This window comes from Oreochromis aureus, linkage group 16 (assembly GCF_013358895.1).
Source record: "Oreochromis aureus strain Israel breed Guangdong linkage group 16, ZZ_aureus, whole genome shotgun sequence".
Lineage (NCBI taxonomy): Eukaryota > Metazoa > Chordata > Actinopteri > Cichliformes > Cichlidae > Oreochromis > Oreochromis aureus.
Window position 1 is genome coordinate 23,336,190 of NC_052957.1, and position 17,516 is coordinate 23,353,705.

The 17,516-nt window shown below is 41.7% G+C and overlaps 1 protein-coding gene across 1 annotated transcript in view; it reads left to right on the forward strand.

The window, feature by feature from the left end:
• clybl (citrate lyase beta like) overlaps positions 1-17,516 on the forward strand; it is a 63,942-nt gene extending 46,426 nt beyond the window's left edge. The window contains exons 3-8 of the mRNA XM_031734453.2: positions 3,308-3,496; positions 8,104-8,205; positions 9,599-9,692; positions 10,338-10,505; positions 14,295-14,419; positions 15,567-17,516. Of these exons, the coding sequence (XP_031590313.2) occupies positions 3,308-3,496; positions 8,104-8,205; positions 9,599-9,692; positions 10,338-10,505; positions 14,295-14,419; positions 15,567-15,662 (774 nt within the window). The 3' untranslated portion in view covers positions 15,663-17,516. The remainder of the gene's footprint in view (positions 1-3,307; positions 3,497-8,103; positions 8,206-9,598; positions 9,693-10,337; positions 10,506-14,294; positions 14,420-15,566) is intronic.

Here is a 17,516-nt window from a genome sequence, read left to right on the forward strand (position 1 = left end):
GTGGACTGCACATATACCAGTTTGGATGCTGTAGTCTGATGTGGTGTCTACAAGGCGGTAGCCATGCTGTGTCACATATATACAGCACTCTGTAGGATTCTGAGTGTCAGAGCTCAGGCTGTGTGTTAAGAAGCTGCCCTCGCTCTCCTGGAAGGTCAGCCTCTCTGCACTTGAAAAGCTTCTCATGTGCATCTATGCGTTCGACGGCCCTGCCTGCCTGGGTGACTGCTTGCAAGCTTGCCTGCCTGTGTGTCAGCCTCTAATGATGAGGATGATGGAGGGAATCAAAGAGGAGATGGCGCTGACGTTGGGGCGAGCTCTCCGTAGGACACCAGGTGATTGGGGAGGGAGCTTTGAAGCAACTTGTTGGATGGCTGTCCATTAATGTAAAATATCTTCTTTTCAAAGGGCTTTATTCAAGCTCGGAGTAGCGGAGCCCATAGGGGTCAAGGTGTCTGGCAGAATAATCTTTCTCTCACTTTAGGCGGAAAAGAAGATAAAAGTAAGGATAGTGAATAGTGACCTGGGGCCTCATTTATAAAAATGTTCTGTGCTTGAACTTAGTCTTAAGATCATGTGTTGAGATGTCTAGATCGTGTGCTTACAATCGACTCATGAAAGATGCTGAGCACTAAATAAAGGTGCTTAAACAGGCTCTGAGAATGTCATTTTCTGTTTCAGATCACAAAACAACTCAAACTGACCGCACCTGCCTTGCAGCTTCCTATTTTATAATGAAAACACAAAAAAAGTTTAGTGGGTAACAAAAACAGAGAGATGCTGATATTTTGAAAAGCAAGGCAATTATGTGCAAATAATGTCTGTCAAGCCTCTGCAAACTAACTTTCCATAACTCAAGGACAAGAAAGCCTTCGGTGTGACAAACACTTCCTGTCATCTTTCACTAAGATATCTTATCGTTATGTTCGTAAAAGGCAACACTTTGGCCTTTCAGTGTGGAGTTTGCATGTTCTCCCAGTGTTCGAGTGGTTCTCTCCTTCCGTGTACTCTGGCTTCCTTCCACGGTCCAAAGAAATGCACTTAGTGGTTAAATTGGCCATAGGTGTGAATGTCAGTGCGAGTGGTTGTCTATCTCTTTGTGTTAGCCTGCATCAGGCTGGCCACCTCCAGCCCTCCCGTGACTCTGACAAGGACATGCAGAGGCACCACAGGCCCGAGTGCCTCTAGGTAACCAGCAGAATAATCACTTCTTTAAAATTAAAATTTTCTAGTACAAAATAACTCACTGTTATAGTGTTCTATGTTTTCCATCTTTAAGCATTCTTAAGATGAAAATTGATTGTAAGAGTTTTTCAAGTGAGACCCCAGCCCGTCTCCTTGACCACTTCTGCTGCCGTGGCTTTGGAAAAGAGAAGAAAAGATGAGGCGTCTGTCCTTTTCATGAGTGATTTCTGCTTACATAAAAAGAGTTTTATACACGCAGGCCGCCAGTATATCAGGTTGAGCCTTGAGAAAGACGTTGGGAGCTTTCCTGTCTCTGATCTGAGAACATTATAAGCACGCTTTTTGATCGTTTCTGGGTATCTATTTATTTAATTTGGTCAGGGATCAATGTGACTCCTGGCACATAAAACAGCCAGCAGTTCTCACAGATCAATTTTCTGTAGTCACCATGAACTACGCAGGGACAGACAGAATTTTATCCACCAAGTAGCAGGTTTATGAATACTGAGTTATGGCTGCGTAAATCGCCTCCATCCGTTTCAAGTTACTGCAATCGAGTTGCGGGTCTGTGTTGGCTTATGAGAGCGGCATTGAGAAAGGAGGAGAGAGCAAAATTTGAGTAAGAGTCAAAGATCACAGTGCTCTCATCATATGGTGTGACAATCCCTCTTGTCTCTTTCAGTGAGGCAAAAAGGAGACAAAGATGACACACAGCAGCTCAGCCTGTTCATGAACCCTATTAAATCCGAGCAAATCTTTGATATGTACTCTGATACCGCATTTTATTGATACTGGGAGGGTGTTTACAATATCAGATACAGTTCTGCATTCCAGGAGATCAGAGCTAGGACTGGTTTAGTCCTTGTGACCCTTGAGAGTACCCCCTAAACTCATACAACTGAACCAAGGTTGACTCTTGTCCGCTTGAGTTTTTACAAGCGCTTGTGATATGTGGGCTCAATATGTTATGTCTGTCTATATGTTCTCTTTTATGCACACACTTAGTTGTTGTCTGCTGATTATCACCCTGTTTAGATGCGCTACTATATGCTCTGCGTGATCCAGGGAGTTCCATCACATGGCATCGTGCCACATGTGCCACCATTTTTCGGTGCAATATTTGAATTACTTGAAATTTATTTCACGAGTTATTGGAACATTTTTGTGGTTCACCCAGCAATTAGCGTCAGGTTGAGTGTACATTTCTTAACATTTTGTTAGTGGTAGTCTTTGAATCAGGAGAAAAATCCCAATATGAGAATTCCCAAACACACACACGCACACACACATTTATACACAAGCACTCAAAGGCTCCAGCCTCTGATCTGAGCTGACAACTCCTAAGCCACCGTTTCCTCATGCTGCTTAACTCAGACCACATTTCTCCCACTGAGCCTCTCTCCTCTCCCTAGTCTGGCTTCTCTCCCCATTCCATCCATCTTTCTCTCCGTTCCTGTAGCCAGCATCTGGTTTGAATATTGCAGTGTGTGCTACTGTGTTACCGATAGAAGTAGGGAGTGTAGGCTTCTCTTTGATTTTCCATCCTCCTCATCTCTCTTCCTGCTCAGATCCTACAATGCCTACGTTGAGAGAACAAAGCTGAGTGTGCAGCTTCTGTTCTGACAAACTGGATATAGATGCACTACAGAGGAAAAAAGAGTGCAGATGTATGTTATGTTATTCTAGTTTTGTGTTTTAATGCACGTTTAATGTTTCATTTTGAGGTCATTCATTTCGGATTTGTGTGCTTTGTCGGCTGCTCATTTTGATCACACAGTTTGTATTCATGATGCAAGGTTTATTTTCATGCTCATCTCAGTGTCCAAATTCACTTTTGTAGTGATGTTTCCTTGATGAAAACTGAACTTTTCCAATGATTTTGCAAATTTTAAAAATATGCATTTTGGTACATGTAGAATCAAAGTAAGTAGTTTTCAGCACCAGAGAGTTTTTTGTCCTTTTTAAGCATTTTGTTTTAGTTGATAACTACTATAGCAATGATGAAATCTAACTGTACGTGCTTTCAACATGCAGATTTTTAAATCTAACAACGTCACACACTTTCATTGTTTATTTTAAAACAACTATATGCTGCATATTAAAATCATGGTTTCTTTCACAGACAGAAGCCAGAGAAACTATTCCGAGGATGTTAGCGGAATTGGACCTGGGCCGTACAGAAAAGTGTGTGAGAGTTAACTCGGTGTCTAGTGGCTTGGCTGAGGCTGACCTGGAGGTAATTTTGAAGGCCAAGGTTCTCCCTCGTGCCATCATGTTGCCCAAAGTGGAGGACACACAGGAGGTACAATGGGTGAGTGAAAAATCATCATCGTCATGTTTAAATAACTGTCGTTTTTCAAAATCAAAATAGGTTGAGTTTTTTTCTGAGCCTATAAAAAATGTATGAAAACGTAAATAAATAAAAAAACAACAGCAAAAAAATAGCTGCACTTAAAGTTCCCATTGCATTTCTTTCTTTGAACTCTGACAGTCTTTTAAAAAGCACTGGTGCTCTTGCACAAACTCATGAAGTAAGAAGAAACCTCGGGAATCTTCAAAGCAGTCATAACAAGCTTTCCCGTTTCCAAGTAAAAGAGGGAATCGATCCCTGTCAGGGACAGACGGAGTGTTTTTCTTGGCTGCTGCTCAAGAAACAGATGACATTTCTTCGGTTTAACTTCAGAAGCCTGATAACTTTCTGTAACAGCGCAATGGTGCCTTCTGCCTCTGGTGAACTCACGGAGGACTGCTGTGAACAGTGTCCTGTTGTGCCTAAGAACTGATTTAATCAAATGTAATACCCCATAGCCAAACCAGAATGCCTCAGATTCATTACTTTCTCTTATTCCTACACACCTTTAAATATAGCATGTTGCAAATGTTTACACATGTGCAAACTTGCAAAAAAAAAGGCAGTGCAGTCGTGGTTAGGCTATCAAAAACTGAAGCCAGATATTAAAAACGTTGATTCTCTGAAAAAGGTCGCTAAACTGATTTGATAAATCTAATCTGAAGCAATAGTGTTAGATGTTTTCCTGGTATTGGCCCTACCTCTGCTTTCCATAAAGGAGAGGTAGGGCCACTACCAGGAAAATAAACCAAGATGGCCAAGACCAGGAAAACAGATGTTTAGAAGTCAAGCCCTAAAAAGTCAGCAGACATTGACATCATTAATGCAGACCTGTATGATCAGCTCCAGTCACATGCCAGGGTAAACAAGATTTACTCCCAGTCTACATACTGTTTGCATCGACATCATTTACTGACCTTCATTTTCATATAAAAGACACGGTGCTCGAACTACGTCTAAATGCTTTTCTTGCTGTCACTTTGCATCGAGTACCCCAAGCAAGCAATGCAAAGTGGGGGATATAGCTTTTAAAGTAACATTTTTTGTCTCTACTATATCAAGCCACACGTATTCAGAACAGTTACAGTTGCTTAAACAAGCGCGACACGTTGCGATATGTTTAAAGGAGAGGTAATCTGTAGTGAAAGGTGTATGTCTAGTCTGCTTTTTTTTTGTCTTTTTGCCTCTGTGTTATTACATACATGCACGCACGCACACATTTATGCTCATACTTGGTCTGAGGGAAGGAGCAGGAAGTTTTTAACTAGTGGCTTTAATTATAACATGTCTATTTCCTGCTGCCCTTTCTTTCTTGCAAGTATAATTGCTGACAGGTGTTCACTAATTCTCTCCCCTAGCTCCTTTCTCCCTTGGCTGCTTTTCTTCACTCAAGAAAGTCTTTTTTTTTTCTTTACTTTAAAAAAAATCCACTGGTGTTGTTATGCTGTGACTCAGCCAACACTTAGAAAGCTTTAAGTTGTGGATAACTGCCTGTTTATGTTATGTGGTGGTTTTTTTTAATATTAATGCAAAAAACTTGAATGAAGTCAGCCCTTTATGTTGGTACTGTATCCCTTAAGAGAAAAGCCTGTAGGTAGCTTGCTTGTTTTAAGCATTTGATTTATTTGCCAGTATGATTTTTGCATCAGTTGGTGCATATGTACCCTTAGACAAAGTGAACTTAGTGGCGCTCGATGAGGACCTGAGTCTTATCTTCATCCCATCCCTCCCAACTTTCTCACTCTCTCGCCGCTTTGTACTTTTCTCGTGCGTCTGTGTGCGCATTCGTGTTCCTTGTGTTGTAAACAAGTGTCTGATTTTCTCCACTCTTGTAAGGCAGCGCAGTAAATCCCCTCACTTGTTTATTTGCCTCCCTTTTTATTGATATTAGCTCAGGAACCTCCAGACTGATTTGTCGCTAAAAGATGGACTTGCTTGTTTCTCTTTGTGTGGAAATCTTTTCCTCTGTCTTTCTCCTCTCCTCCGGCCCTTGTGTGACTGACAGGCCTTATTGGGCTGTAACAGGCGTAACTCCCTCCTTTCTTTGAATACAATTCTCACAAAGATTTCGGAGCCGTGTGCATTCTTTGCCCACCACACTATTTGGTGTGCACTGGGACCAAAAGAATCGCACCCTGTCCCGCTCCTCCTCCTCTGCTCCTCCTCCTGTCCCCTCCCCTCATCCCTTTCTCCGCTTCCCCTCTGTGAAATGAACACTTCAGCTGGCCGGAAACATTTAATCTGGCCCCCTTTTGAAGAAAATTAATTGAAACTTGTCCCACTATAGCCTCCTTTCTCTAGCTCTATCTCCCCCTCCTTCTCTTTTCATGATTGGGTGGCGAAATTATCAGAGGCCTTGTTTGCAGCGTGGCTTTGAAAGAAGAGAAGAGGTGTTATTTCTTCTTTTAACGTTTCTTCTTTTTTCCTTTTTTTTTGGAATAACATTTTAAACAGGTCCTAGTTTTGAGAGCCATTGATAGCTAATGGCTGCTGCACCCATCCGAGTACCAGTGAACAAGGACTGTAGTACCTCTTGTATGCAGTGTAAATCAGACCCTCAAAGTGTATAATAGCTGAAGAGGAGAATACAGCAGAAGGACAGAAACATGTAATCAGAGAGGCTCGGAGGCTTTTCAGTCAGCGGTTCTGCGTGGAGCTGTCATTTGTTTCCCTTTGGTGGAAACCAAACAGTCCACTCAGCCTTGTTAGGGTTTGCATGGCGCAGCGTTTTGGTGGTAATCTCCGTGTGTAATATCAGATAGGTTTCCCCACAACAGGCCATATCTATCTAGTTTCCTCTGTCACAGAAATAGGTTTATCTACACCCTCTTTTCACACTCCCTCTCGGACCCCCGCACCCCTTCCTGTGTTTGTGAAGGAGGGGGGGGGGGATATTATGCTAAGCCCCCAGCGTTAGTTTTTATGTTGCCATAGCAACCTTGCTCCCACAGGGTTGTGACCTCAGATGATTACAGTACAAAGCCTATTGGGTCTTGAAAACCTCTTTGAAGATGAAAAGACTTTGATGGTTTGTATTTATGCAAATCTCTCAGATATGATTTATCCAACTGAGATTGAATGGAGAGATGATTAAAATTGCCCCTATTTTTTTGAAATCCTTCAATGGAGGCCCACTCTTTCAGTTTTGAGAACAAGAGTGGTGAGTGTGAGCGTGGGGGTTATTTTGCTCTTCGTTTAGAAAAATAGTAGCGCCGTACCTGAGGTTATTTATAACCGTCTTTTCTTTTTTTTTTCCCCCGGTGTGCCAAAGAGGAAGAAAAAGGCATGGGGGGGAGGGTGGGGGGGCATGGAGGTAGACATTTCTACTCTGAGCTTTTGCACTCTCTTCTTTTTGTTTTTTTTTTTTTTTTTTTGTCTGGCTTTGAAAGGAAATATCTGACGGAGGGGGCTTTTGTGTGTTTCCAGATGATAGATTTAGGAATTTGGGCTACCCCACTGGCAGTCCAGGGCTAGCTGTGAACTGGTCTGTTGGAAAAAATTGGAATGCTTTGGTCTTCAAAGAATTAAACTTGGTTTTAAAGCCCTACTTAGGTGAGCTTGCATATTAGCAGGAGTCGTGCAGGATAAAGGCCTCACCAAAATGTCACATCACACTCTGATTGTTGCTCCAGTCTCCCTGTTCCCTGCCACGGAGGAGGGACGCAAAACAGAATAATGTCGCAGTAAAACACACTCAAAGACATCCTAAATCTTGTTTCTTCTCCCCTTTTCCGTATTTTGTTTCTTCTTTGGTTTTGCTGTGTGTGTGCACGTGCTGGGGCGTGCGTGTGCACATTTACATGTGTGCACACAGTCTCGGGGGAGCACATTCTGTAGTTGTGCAGAGCCTCTGAAAGAAGGTAGAGCAGAAGACTTCATACGAAGGGGGGAACCCCGGTGATAATGTAAAATATTTCATTTCACTTGCTTTTGTTGCCGCTCTCCTGTGCTTGCTCTCTGCGCTATTTGAACCCTCATAGATGTGCCTCTGAATAAGGACCGAAATGGGAACAGTGCAAGTAATAAAGGTGTCAAGATTTGTATCAAAAGTGAGTTTTTGCACATTAAGATTTTTTTTTCTCTCCACCGTCTCTGTCTTATCCCACAGTGACTTTTGAAAGATGTGTCAAATCATTTACGATTGTTACTGCTGAGTATTTTTTTTCCTTCCAGTTTTTAAAATCACACACACAACCACACAATCGCTCTGTGCCTCAGATTTCTCTTTCTGTTGAGTTTTCTCATTCGCTTAACTAATAGTGCGCTGATAAGTCCACTGAGGGTGGCAGCAGAGTAGATGAGGAACTCATCTACTCTTCCCATAAAAAAAAATCTTCACAAATTATCTAAGGAATTGTAACTGGGTTTAAGATGATTATACATATGGAAATTCAATATTCCTATGGTAAGTGTTAAGACATGCATCGAATGCTCCAAATAAGCAGAAATATCCTGTGTTTTATCTTGTACAGGGTAGCAAGAGCAAATGAGTTTATTGCATTCGCTTCACAGAAACAGTGGGTTTTGTTAATGAGTGCACGAGCATGAGATGGTCCCCGTGTGCTTAGTTTGTTGACAGGTTTCAGCACCACTTGAAAGGATGGGCACTGACAGAACCCATTCGCCTCGTCACCTTTGTGGAAACCGCTGTGGGCCTGCTCAATTTTAAGGTAAATTACAAACAACATCTCCCCCCTCCACACACAAAAAAAGAAAAAGGAAAAAAACTGCATGCGTAAGACATTTTTCTGTTTGTCCATTGTTCACTTTAGATTAAAGACTGCATCAGTGAGCAGAGAACTCCACATGTCTAAAATAAAAGGGATTCAAAGCTTTCAGACTGTCTCTCTCAAAACGAGCCTTTTGAGGCTTTTTTTTCTACCTCTCCGTCGCGTGTCCCTCTCTCTGTCTGTCCTCTTCAGACACGCTGACATTTTTTAATTAGAACCATTTTAATATCGTCACAGTGCAAAAGTTCTTAATGATATTTCGGATGGCATCAAAGTGATTTTTTTTTTTGGGAATAGTACAGCACGACCTTCAGCTACACGAGAAAAGAGGGCACGGTTTGGGGCATTTGGGGAGAAACCAGCTGTCATTGCTTCTTCTGATTTGTCTTTTAGTTCTTCAGCCTAATTCTGGGACTGTGGTTGGAAGTATGTGTGTTTTGATGGCAGGGGGTGGCTCTGTGTGCTGTCTTGAGAACACCCTGTAATTTTTTTTTTTTTTTGCCCAGACTGAACCCAGGGTTACAAGCATGAAAAAAAAACTCGCTGCGGCACAGCTAGTGGTGAAATTAATTTGGAGGCCAACAAAAGCACGAAACATGTTCTTATTGTTTCACAGCCTTCGCCACAGACGATCGCATTCAAGAGGGTTTCTTTTTTAAAGTTTTACTTTCCCCCGTAATAACTGGAGCCATTAGTCTTTGCTTTTGTTGTTGTTGTTTGATTCTTTTTTTTTTCCAAATCTTTTTTGAAGAGCAATGAAATATAATTTGAAAAATCTTTGAAAAATGGTGGGAAAAAAATTCTGTGGGAACTTTTTGTTTTCCTTCAGTAAAATAAAGCAGCTCCACCATGCGTTAGTGATTCGTGTTTTCTTAACACAAACTACTGTTCTGTTATATGCAAAAATGTAAACATTTAATCATTTAAATAAAAAAACAGGAAACATTTAAGGTTACTTCACAGGTTTAAAAACTTTACTGCTTCTGTCTTAACAAATTAAACCTTGTATAAAATAGCAGGGAGGCTTGATATGCAACTTTTCCTTAAGAGCCTCGAGCCAGGTGTCTGTTTACATACCTGCAGGTGGCACCTTTAGTGGGCTGGTATACTAATATGAGTCCTTGAGGAAAGAAAGCTTGAAGTGTAATTGGGAGAGACAAATGATGTGTGTTATTATATTACCTTTATGTTAAAGATTTCAGAGAGTAATTAGAGTAATTAGGATAGTTTTGTGATGATGAGTGTAAAATTAGGAGCATTTGTTACAGTTTAGCCTGTTTTCGTCTGTTTTACTTTAACCCATCTCAATCGGGCTGGTGTTTGTTCTTTCCAGGCGGTGTGTGAGGAAATTCACTCGCTTGGTCCTAAGGTTGGTCTGCACCATGATGGCATGGTGTTTGGTTCTGATGACTTCTGTGCAAGCATAGGTAGCTATTTCACATCCTGCCACTGCTGACCCCAAATTCTCTCATTCTCCTCCTGGATTCATGGCAGAGAAGACCGATTTGTGTAAAATGCACAAGCTTAGTTGCTAGTCTTTAAAATGCATGTCACATTTTCTCAATTTTGAACACAAAATTGCAGAACTGCAGGAAAAGTGTGAACATTTGTTTTTTCCAATCGAATTAAAGGATGATTCGCAGATGTGGGATACCTAAGTGATTTTTGCAAACTTATAAATGTGCTGGAACTAAAAAGATCCAATTCACTGAATGAGGTCACATGAGTAAAAAAGGACATTGTGACTAAATGATTATTCTTTGGTTTTTGTTTCTTGTCATTAAACCGAATGAGTCGGTTTGTTTTAAAGGACAGAGTTAATGGGTAATGAAGCACGGAGACCAGTGGTTAATAATCCCAATCGACTATTTGGCAGCAAGAATCGGAAATGACAGAATAAACTTTGTATTTTTTTTATTACATAAAAGGATGTGTCAGTATACTTTATGTAATACCTGCTGCTCATCACCCATCACCGTTTCACCTAACCTACACCTACTTACAGATCAACAGCGTCTCTTTGAGATCTTGTGTGACAAGCTGTGCATGTGTCCTTGGACTTTTTTCATAAGGTGCCACACGGACCAAGGATGCCAGAGAGCTCCTTTATGCAAGGCAGAAGGTGGTTGTGACTGCCAAAGCCTTTGGGCTACAGGCTATTGACCTGGTCTACATCGACTACAAAGATGTGGAGGGGCTGAGGCAGCAGGCCAGAGAAGGAGCTCTCATGGGCTTCACAGGTAAAGTTTCTTGTTTCTTTATCTGAAATCTGCCCTTATTCCTTCAAGTCCTGACTTGAAACATCACGTCTGTCACTGTGATTTACCACTGATTTCTGCATTTGCTTCACATTGTTCTCATCTGTTGCTCTTAATTTCTCTTCCTGAATATAGCATGGCAACAGGCATCCCTTACTTCCTGTTGCAAGCGGCATACAGGCGGTTCAGCTTTCACTCCCTCTGCCCTCTGTTACATGTGGGTTTTTGTTTTGTTTTGTTTTTTTGCCTGTGTCTCCTTCCAAATGAGAATGGGGAATGAATCAGCTGATAAATGTTTTAAAATGTTACTTGAAACACTGTGGGAGGTGACAGAGCATCCTTTGGCTTTTCATTTGTTATTTATATACTTGTATTGCACACTGTAATGAAGATCTCACATTTCTTTTGTGCCTGTATAAATGGGTGTGTGTGCACTTGAGTATGTATAATTAAAAGGAGTTATTAGTGTGTGATAGTGTGTCTATAGCCAGGTCATGCTTTTTGTGTGTGTGTGTGTGTGTGTGTGTGTGTGTGTGTGTGTGTGTGTAGCCCTGCAGACTGCCTGCAACAGACCACAGAAGGCAGGACAACCTGTTCCCACAGTGTGTTTTTGCAGGCACTCTTCTTGCAATCCTGCAAATAATTCTTTGATATTTTTGTACCATTTTTTAGATTTTAAAATCCAAAATATATGTAGCTTTCCCCCCCCCTGTGGTGTAGATCCATATAAACTAAGGCAACACATGACTGAATTTCATGGTTTTGTAATGGCTAGTTTTTGTTGGGTTTTTTGCCCCAGTTTCAGATCATTTTAACAGAACAGCATCGGACATTAGTCGCCAATCACACTGGGAAAAGATGGAGAAAAAATAAGCACTGGCACAAAAAGCGTAAATCAGTCTGGAGGTTGAGTTTTTTTGTTGCTTTTGATTTTTTGGTTTTGGTTGTTCATACAGAAACTATTCCAGGTGACCTCATTTGCCACCTCTGTTCTCTGGTGCAGCAGGTTTGTGTGCATGCTTGTGTGTTTATCTCAGAATTACTCTGTATTGCACTATAGCCAAGTGCCATTTCTTTTAAGGGTTTTATTTCACATTTGTCTTGTTTTTTTTTTTTTTTTTTTTTTTTTAATTAAGCTGCAATTTTACTCAGAATGTATATTATGTTTAGCACAGGGGTTCCTCATGTTAATGCCATTATTAGATGTGTAATATCCTGTTTTTGTTTAGTTGTTGGACTCGGCGTGATTCCAAGCAAACAGGGAATCAAAAGAAATCTGAAGTGTGGTTTACATGAAGCAAACGTTTTAAAAACTAATTAACAGAAACAGTCATTTGAAGAAATAAATGCTTTTGATTTGATATGGAGCAGAACTGTTTAAAGCAGTGGATTAGTGGCTTTCAAGCCATGGGCACTCTGTATAATCTTAGTTAGTAGCTATTACTGGCCCGAGTGTGCTTAAGCAATAATGCGGTGCGGCCAAAAGCTTCTACCTGTGCAGTAATTGACCTTGGCACTAACTAAGCCGCATACAGCACCCATTAGTGCTGAGCACGGAACACACTGGTCAAACGTAAACACTCGCTGCTGTTTACTGGTTAGCAGAAATGAAGGCGAACTCCTATGCAAATATATGTTGGGGAGGAATATCATCCGTTGAGTTCTTTATTAGTTCACTCTTTACTTTGTTAGCACTTTTTTTTTAATGCGCTATAAATCAGGTTCCTGTTAAGGCTCAGTGATCCCTGTGAAAATGTTTGCCGCTCAGAAGCAGCACTGTTCCACAAATTCTCTGCTCTTAGGGACCACATTTCACTTCCATCTCTGGGACCCTGCCCATCATTCGCTTGAGAGCACTTTGCTAAATAGCAATCCTCCAATGAGATGCCAGCACCACATGGCAGGCCGGGATTGGCTGGAGGGCATGATTGATGTATTTTAGGAGAACCAATGGGTTGTAACTGAGGGCACCTGAGTCACCCTTGTCTGCTTCTTCGCTCTGTCATTCTCCCCTTGTCCTAAACAACCACACGCACCCTCACACTGACACAAATAGACACCCTCTTACCGTATTATAAACCTGATGGTTTTCTGTGTGGAAACATGCCCCCGTCTTCTGCCCAGAAGTAAAACAGGTGGCAGAGAAGGGTATACACACACACACACACACACACACACTCGTCTCCCCTCACTTCTGATAGAAGGTAAACATACAGGCTCAATGTTCCACTGAAATATTATCACATAATATTTGCTTTCTATTTTTTTTTATGTTGAAATGAATCAGACTAACTGTTGCAGTGTGCATATGCACAAACACATGCACACATGCACAAGCCTGCAGACATACAAGTACACATTCATACACAACTCCAGAGTGGCCTGGGGAGTCCTCGGGCTGTTTGTTCAACAGAAAATGTGCTGTCACAGTCTCTGCTTCACACACTGAACCCGCATCAGCAGTCACCGGCAGTTCGCAAACACACACACAAACACACAGAATGGGTTTTTGAACATATTTTGTCATATGCACACTTTCCTGAAAGGTATCTATTTATTACGAATGGCAGTTTATGAAATATGTGGGCTCATAAGTAATTGTTCAAGCCTTTAACGACGGCGTGTTGATTGTGCGAGCGCTGCGGGTTTTTCTAGGGTTAACCAGGGTGAGTGGAGCAGGATGAAGAGAGGGTTTCTCTTTCTCTCCTCGTCTCCCCTCCTTGCCTTTCCTCCTCTCTCCTGGGCCGAATCCCCCCCCCCCCTTTTTTTTTTTTTTTTTTTTTTAGCCCGTGCAGCACGCCCGCCCGCTCAGCCACCTTGAAGGATTTGTTGTTGGCGACAGTGCTAAGCCCTAAAGTGTCGAGTTCCTGCTGGCTGCCTCAGAGCCGCCGTTCTCACCCAGACGTTTCATAACCTTAACTTATCACTACAAGTTTGATCTGCAAATGTACATGGGATTATGTCTGTGGCGTTCACCCACATTTAACTGAGAGGAAGTGGGAGCGGGAAGGTGGGGGGATTGTGGCAGATGGAGCCAGAAAATCCATGTTGGGATTCTGTTTAAGATCAGTGTCATTGTGCAGCCAGGGTTGCTGATCATATGGCATACTAAAATTAAATATAAAAGAATGTTTTGTGTCACTTCAGACATTGGATTATTAACTGTTTCACTGTGGTTATAAAATTAACACTTCATACACATTGCGCTGTCTTATTTAGCCTTTTTTTTCCTTGTCCATTTCCAGTCATTTACTTACCCGTGTATGCCCACGGAGGCTTTCACAAACTGTTCTTTCATCAGTAAGTGTGTTTTTCTAGATGACTTCTGTAACATAATGAAGTCTAACTAAGCATTTAGTGACATTTCTGCTTAACAGCAGGGCTGCAAGCAGAGCGGAGACACGTTTTATCTGTCATAATGCACAGCATCGTCTGGCCCCGTTCAGCTTCCTGACTATCGTCATTCTGAAACTTATACAATCCTCTCTTGCTTCTCCTCTCTCATTGCCCCTCGGCGTCAGTCCTTCCTAATTCTCAGCCTGCTTTTCTTTTTCTATCATCTTTGTGCAGCAGTTCACATGAAAATAAGCATTTTATCTGGTTTTAGTCGTGCACGAATTGTGTTACAGAGGCTTCTGTATCAACAAGTAAAAGCATTGTTTTTGGAACACATTCTTCTTCTTCTTTTTTTGGTTTCATTTGAAGCCACTGAAACCCCGCTGTTATAATTAGCACAGTTAATTTTCTTTGTGTGTGTGTGTTTCTCCGTAGGTAAGCAGGTTATCCACCCAGGGCAGGTCCAAGCTGTGCAAGAAGAGTTCTCCCCCAGCCAGGAGAGGGTCCAGTGGGCCAAAGAGCTCATTGCTGCTTTTGACCAACATCAGAAGGAGGGAAAGGTAATGTTAACATCCTTTGAAAAGTAAAACTACATTTTTTTTCAGACTTTGAAAAGTCAGTGGAGTTTCTCGGTGATGGCAGTGTTTTGGTCTAAAATGTCTTAACAATTTTTCTCGTAGCTGATAAAATGTAAGTGTGAAGATGATTTTATTAATTTGTTATAATTCATCAGCTCCATAGATGGGTGTGTCATTTGCCTTAAATGTCAATTTTTTTAACACAAAAAGTGACTCTGTATATTCTTCTTGCTTATTAGTTTGTTAGTATTGGCTCTTAATCGATTTTTTTTTAGCAATTAAGCTGCAGCAACAATTGAATTCCAGTTTTATTTCATAGAATAATATTTTTTTGTGAATCATTCAGAAGATGCACTGACTGAAAACCTTTTTTATAAATGATGTAAGAGTATTTCAAGTGATCCCTCCCCCTTAAATGTTCGTCTGCAGGACAGTAAAATATCTGTGTCGACTGTCCGAGGTCTTTCTCTGCTCTACCACTCAGACCGATCTTTTGTGTATCCTCTCACACACCTCCGTAGTTCCAGAGAATACGTACTGTACACCCCTGGGTGACTCTCAGAGACAACATAGGAGGGTGGAGGGGTGGGGGGAGCTGGGCCAATTAAGTGTACAATATTATTGTTCCTAATTTAGTGCATGGTTGGATCCTGTGTGCTGAGCTCTGTGGTCTATCTGCTGAGGTAATACACAATCTGCCTACACCTCTCTCACTGCCAGGGCTGCTCCTACTAAGCATCGCCCGAGGGATTCATATCTTACCCATCCCTCTGCTGTGTATGCATGTGTACGTGCGTCTTTCTGTGTGTGAGAGGGGAGTGTGTACGTAATGGTTTGAATGGTGAGCAGGGTTTGTCCCTTTGTCTTACAATGTGACAAGTGCTTGCCTTTCATAATCTTTACCTCCAGCCACTGACAGCAATTTTGACTAAAGGTTTTTTTTCTGCATATTCTTTCTTTGACTAATATGACTGCTGCTAAATGTCAGTTTATATAACACTCGAGGGTTATATTGTACGGCAGACATTCCGAGTATTCGTCATGCAAAACAGGATCAAATGCGTTTTATTGGGCACGTCTGATCTCATGTTTCTCTCTGTGTTCTCCCTTGTGTTGCAAACCTGTTCAGGGTGCGTTCACCTTCCGCGGCAGCATGATAGACATGCCCTCGCTGAAGCAAGCTCAGAACATAATAACACTCTCTGCCGCGGTGCCACAGAAATAACACAACTGGTGAGAAGAAATGGCAGGAACCACACGACTAATCTGGGACGTGGAGGTCAAAGGAAACTGGAAAGGCTGCAGGTCTTGTGGCTAAAGTGACATTTCAAAAACTTTTCAGCCATCATCTCATTGCTTCACAAAAATGCAGTGTGGAAACTGTGGATTTCATTTGTGCTTTTTGTTGTCATTAAGTTGATTTATGTAGCTTTTTTTTTCCTTTAAAAAAAAAAAGTTGTTAATTTTGCTGCTGAGGTCCAATTCACATCATTTTCAGCAATACCAACTCTGCAACTACCATGTGTCGACAATATTTGCCTCTTAAAACTCACTTACAAGGACTATTGCCCTTGCAGCTTTCTTGGCATACTCTGCAGTGTGTGTGTGTGTGTGTGTCTGTGTGTGTGCCCATGCCTCCCCTTTCTCCTAGGTCATGATAAATGCTCTCCCATCTCCACGGTCCAGGCAGCTGGGCAAAAGGGTAAACAAACACAACAAGCCACTGTTGTGGATCTATTCATTGGGCCCCAGACTTCAAGTCAGGCCTCAGCCCCCTGCGCAGGGCCTGACTCACAAACATCAAAGTCCTACTTGCTTTAAAAAAAAAGAAAAAGAAAAGAAAAACCCAGATGGAAGCGAATAAACTCACAATTTAGCTTTTTTTTTGGTATCATTCTCCTTAGTAATGGCATGCAGCTCTCTCTGTGACAGCTGTGAGCCTGTGGTTGATTGTGTGTTGATGGAGAAGGCGTGTGGCGTTAGGCTCACCATTAACTTGGACGAAAAAAGCCACCAAAAAAAAAAGTACACAAGCTGGTAGCAGTATTCTTTATATGAAACATTTACCTTGAGATTAAGGTGACCCGATATTAAATTGGCATCTAAGGAACTTTAATCTTATAAACAGTGAAACATAAAGATGAACTCGTTAGCGAGCGAGGCAGAGAAGTTTGTCTCATCACAAACAGAAGCATAAAGGGGCTTTGTGAAGTGCTTGTCCGTGTCTGACTTGCACAGACAGTGAAGTGGGTGTGATGTTAGAATGAGACAGATTAGTGGCCATGTTGCTCCAGCAGACCAGGACTGAGGCTTTGTCTCTCTCTGACTGTGGATAGGAGGATAATTGGGGGGGTGTTGAATGGTTAATAGTGCCATTGGTGACCATGGTAATGAAAGGCGCCATACCTCCTCTACCCCACCTCATCCACTTTCTGTCTCTCTCTCTCTCTCCATCTCTCTTTCTCTATCTCTATCTCTTACTGTATGATCTATTGTGTCTGGGGCAGGGTTGGTGTCTGTGCCAGGCCAGGCCCAGACAAAAAGATCGAAGCCACTCCTGGGTCCAGCCAAAGACCCTAACAGTAAGCTGTCTCTTTGGCATTTGGCCACATAATTTTTCCCCCCACCCCTTCAGCTTGTGTGTGTGTGTGTGTGCATGTGTGTGCGTGCATGCGTGCGTGTGTGTGTTTATTTGTTTGTTGTCAACCAAATTATACCCTGAGATTGGTGGAAAACACTGCTGCTGTTTGACTTCCACTAAATAAACCTCCCCAAAATATTACTTAGGTAGAGTTATTTTGCGAGGCTTTGTAGGTCATTCAGAACAGATGTCGGGCGACTTTATGCTCATCCTTGTGACAAAAACTTTGGTAATTAAAAGAGATGTGTTCTTTTACCTCTGAGTTGCATTATGAGCTTTGATTATGGTGTAACTCTGTTTCAAAATCACTCAGTGGAGACTTTGATCAAACTTTTTAACCTTTGGGTGTTTGTTATTGATGCATTTTTGATCAGAGTGAGAATTTTAAGAAAGTTGCAGAAATAAAGATAAAGCAAATGAATAAAATGATTGACTGTC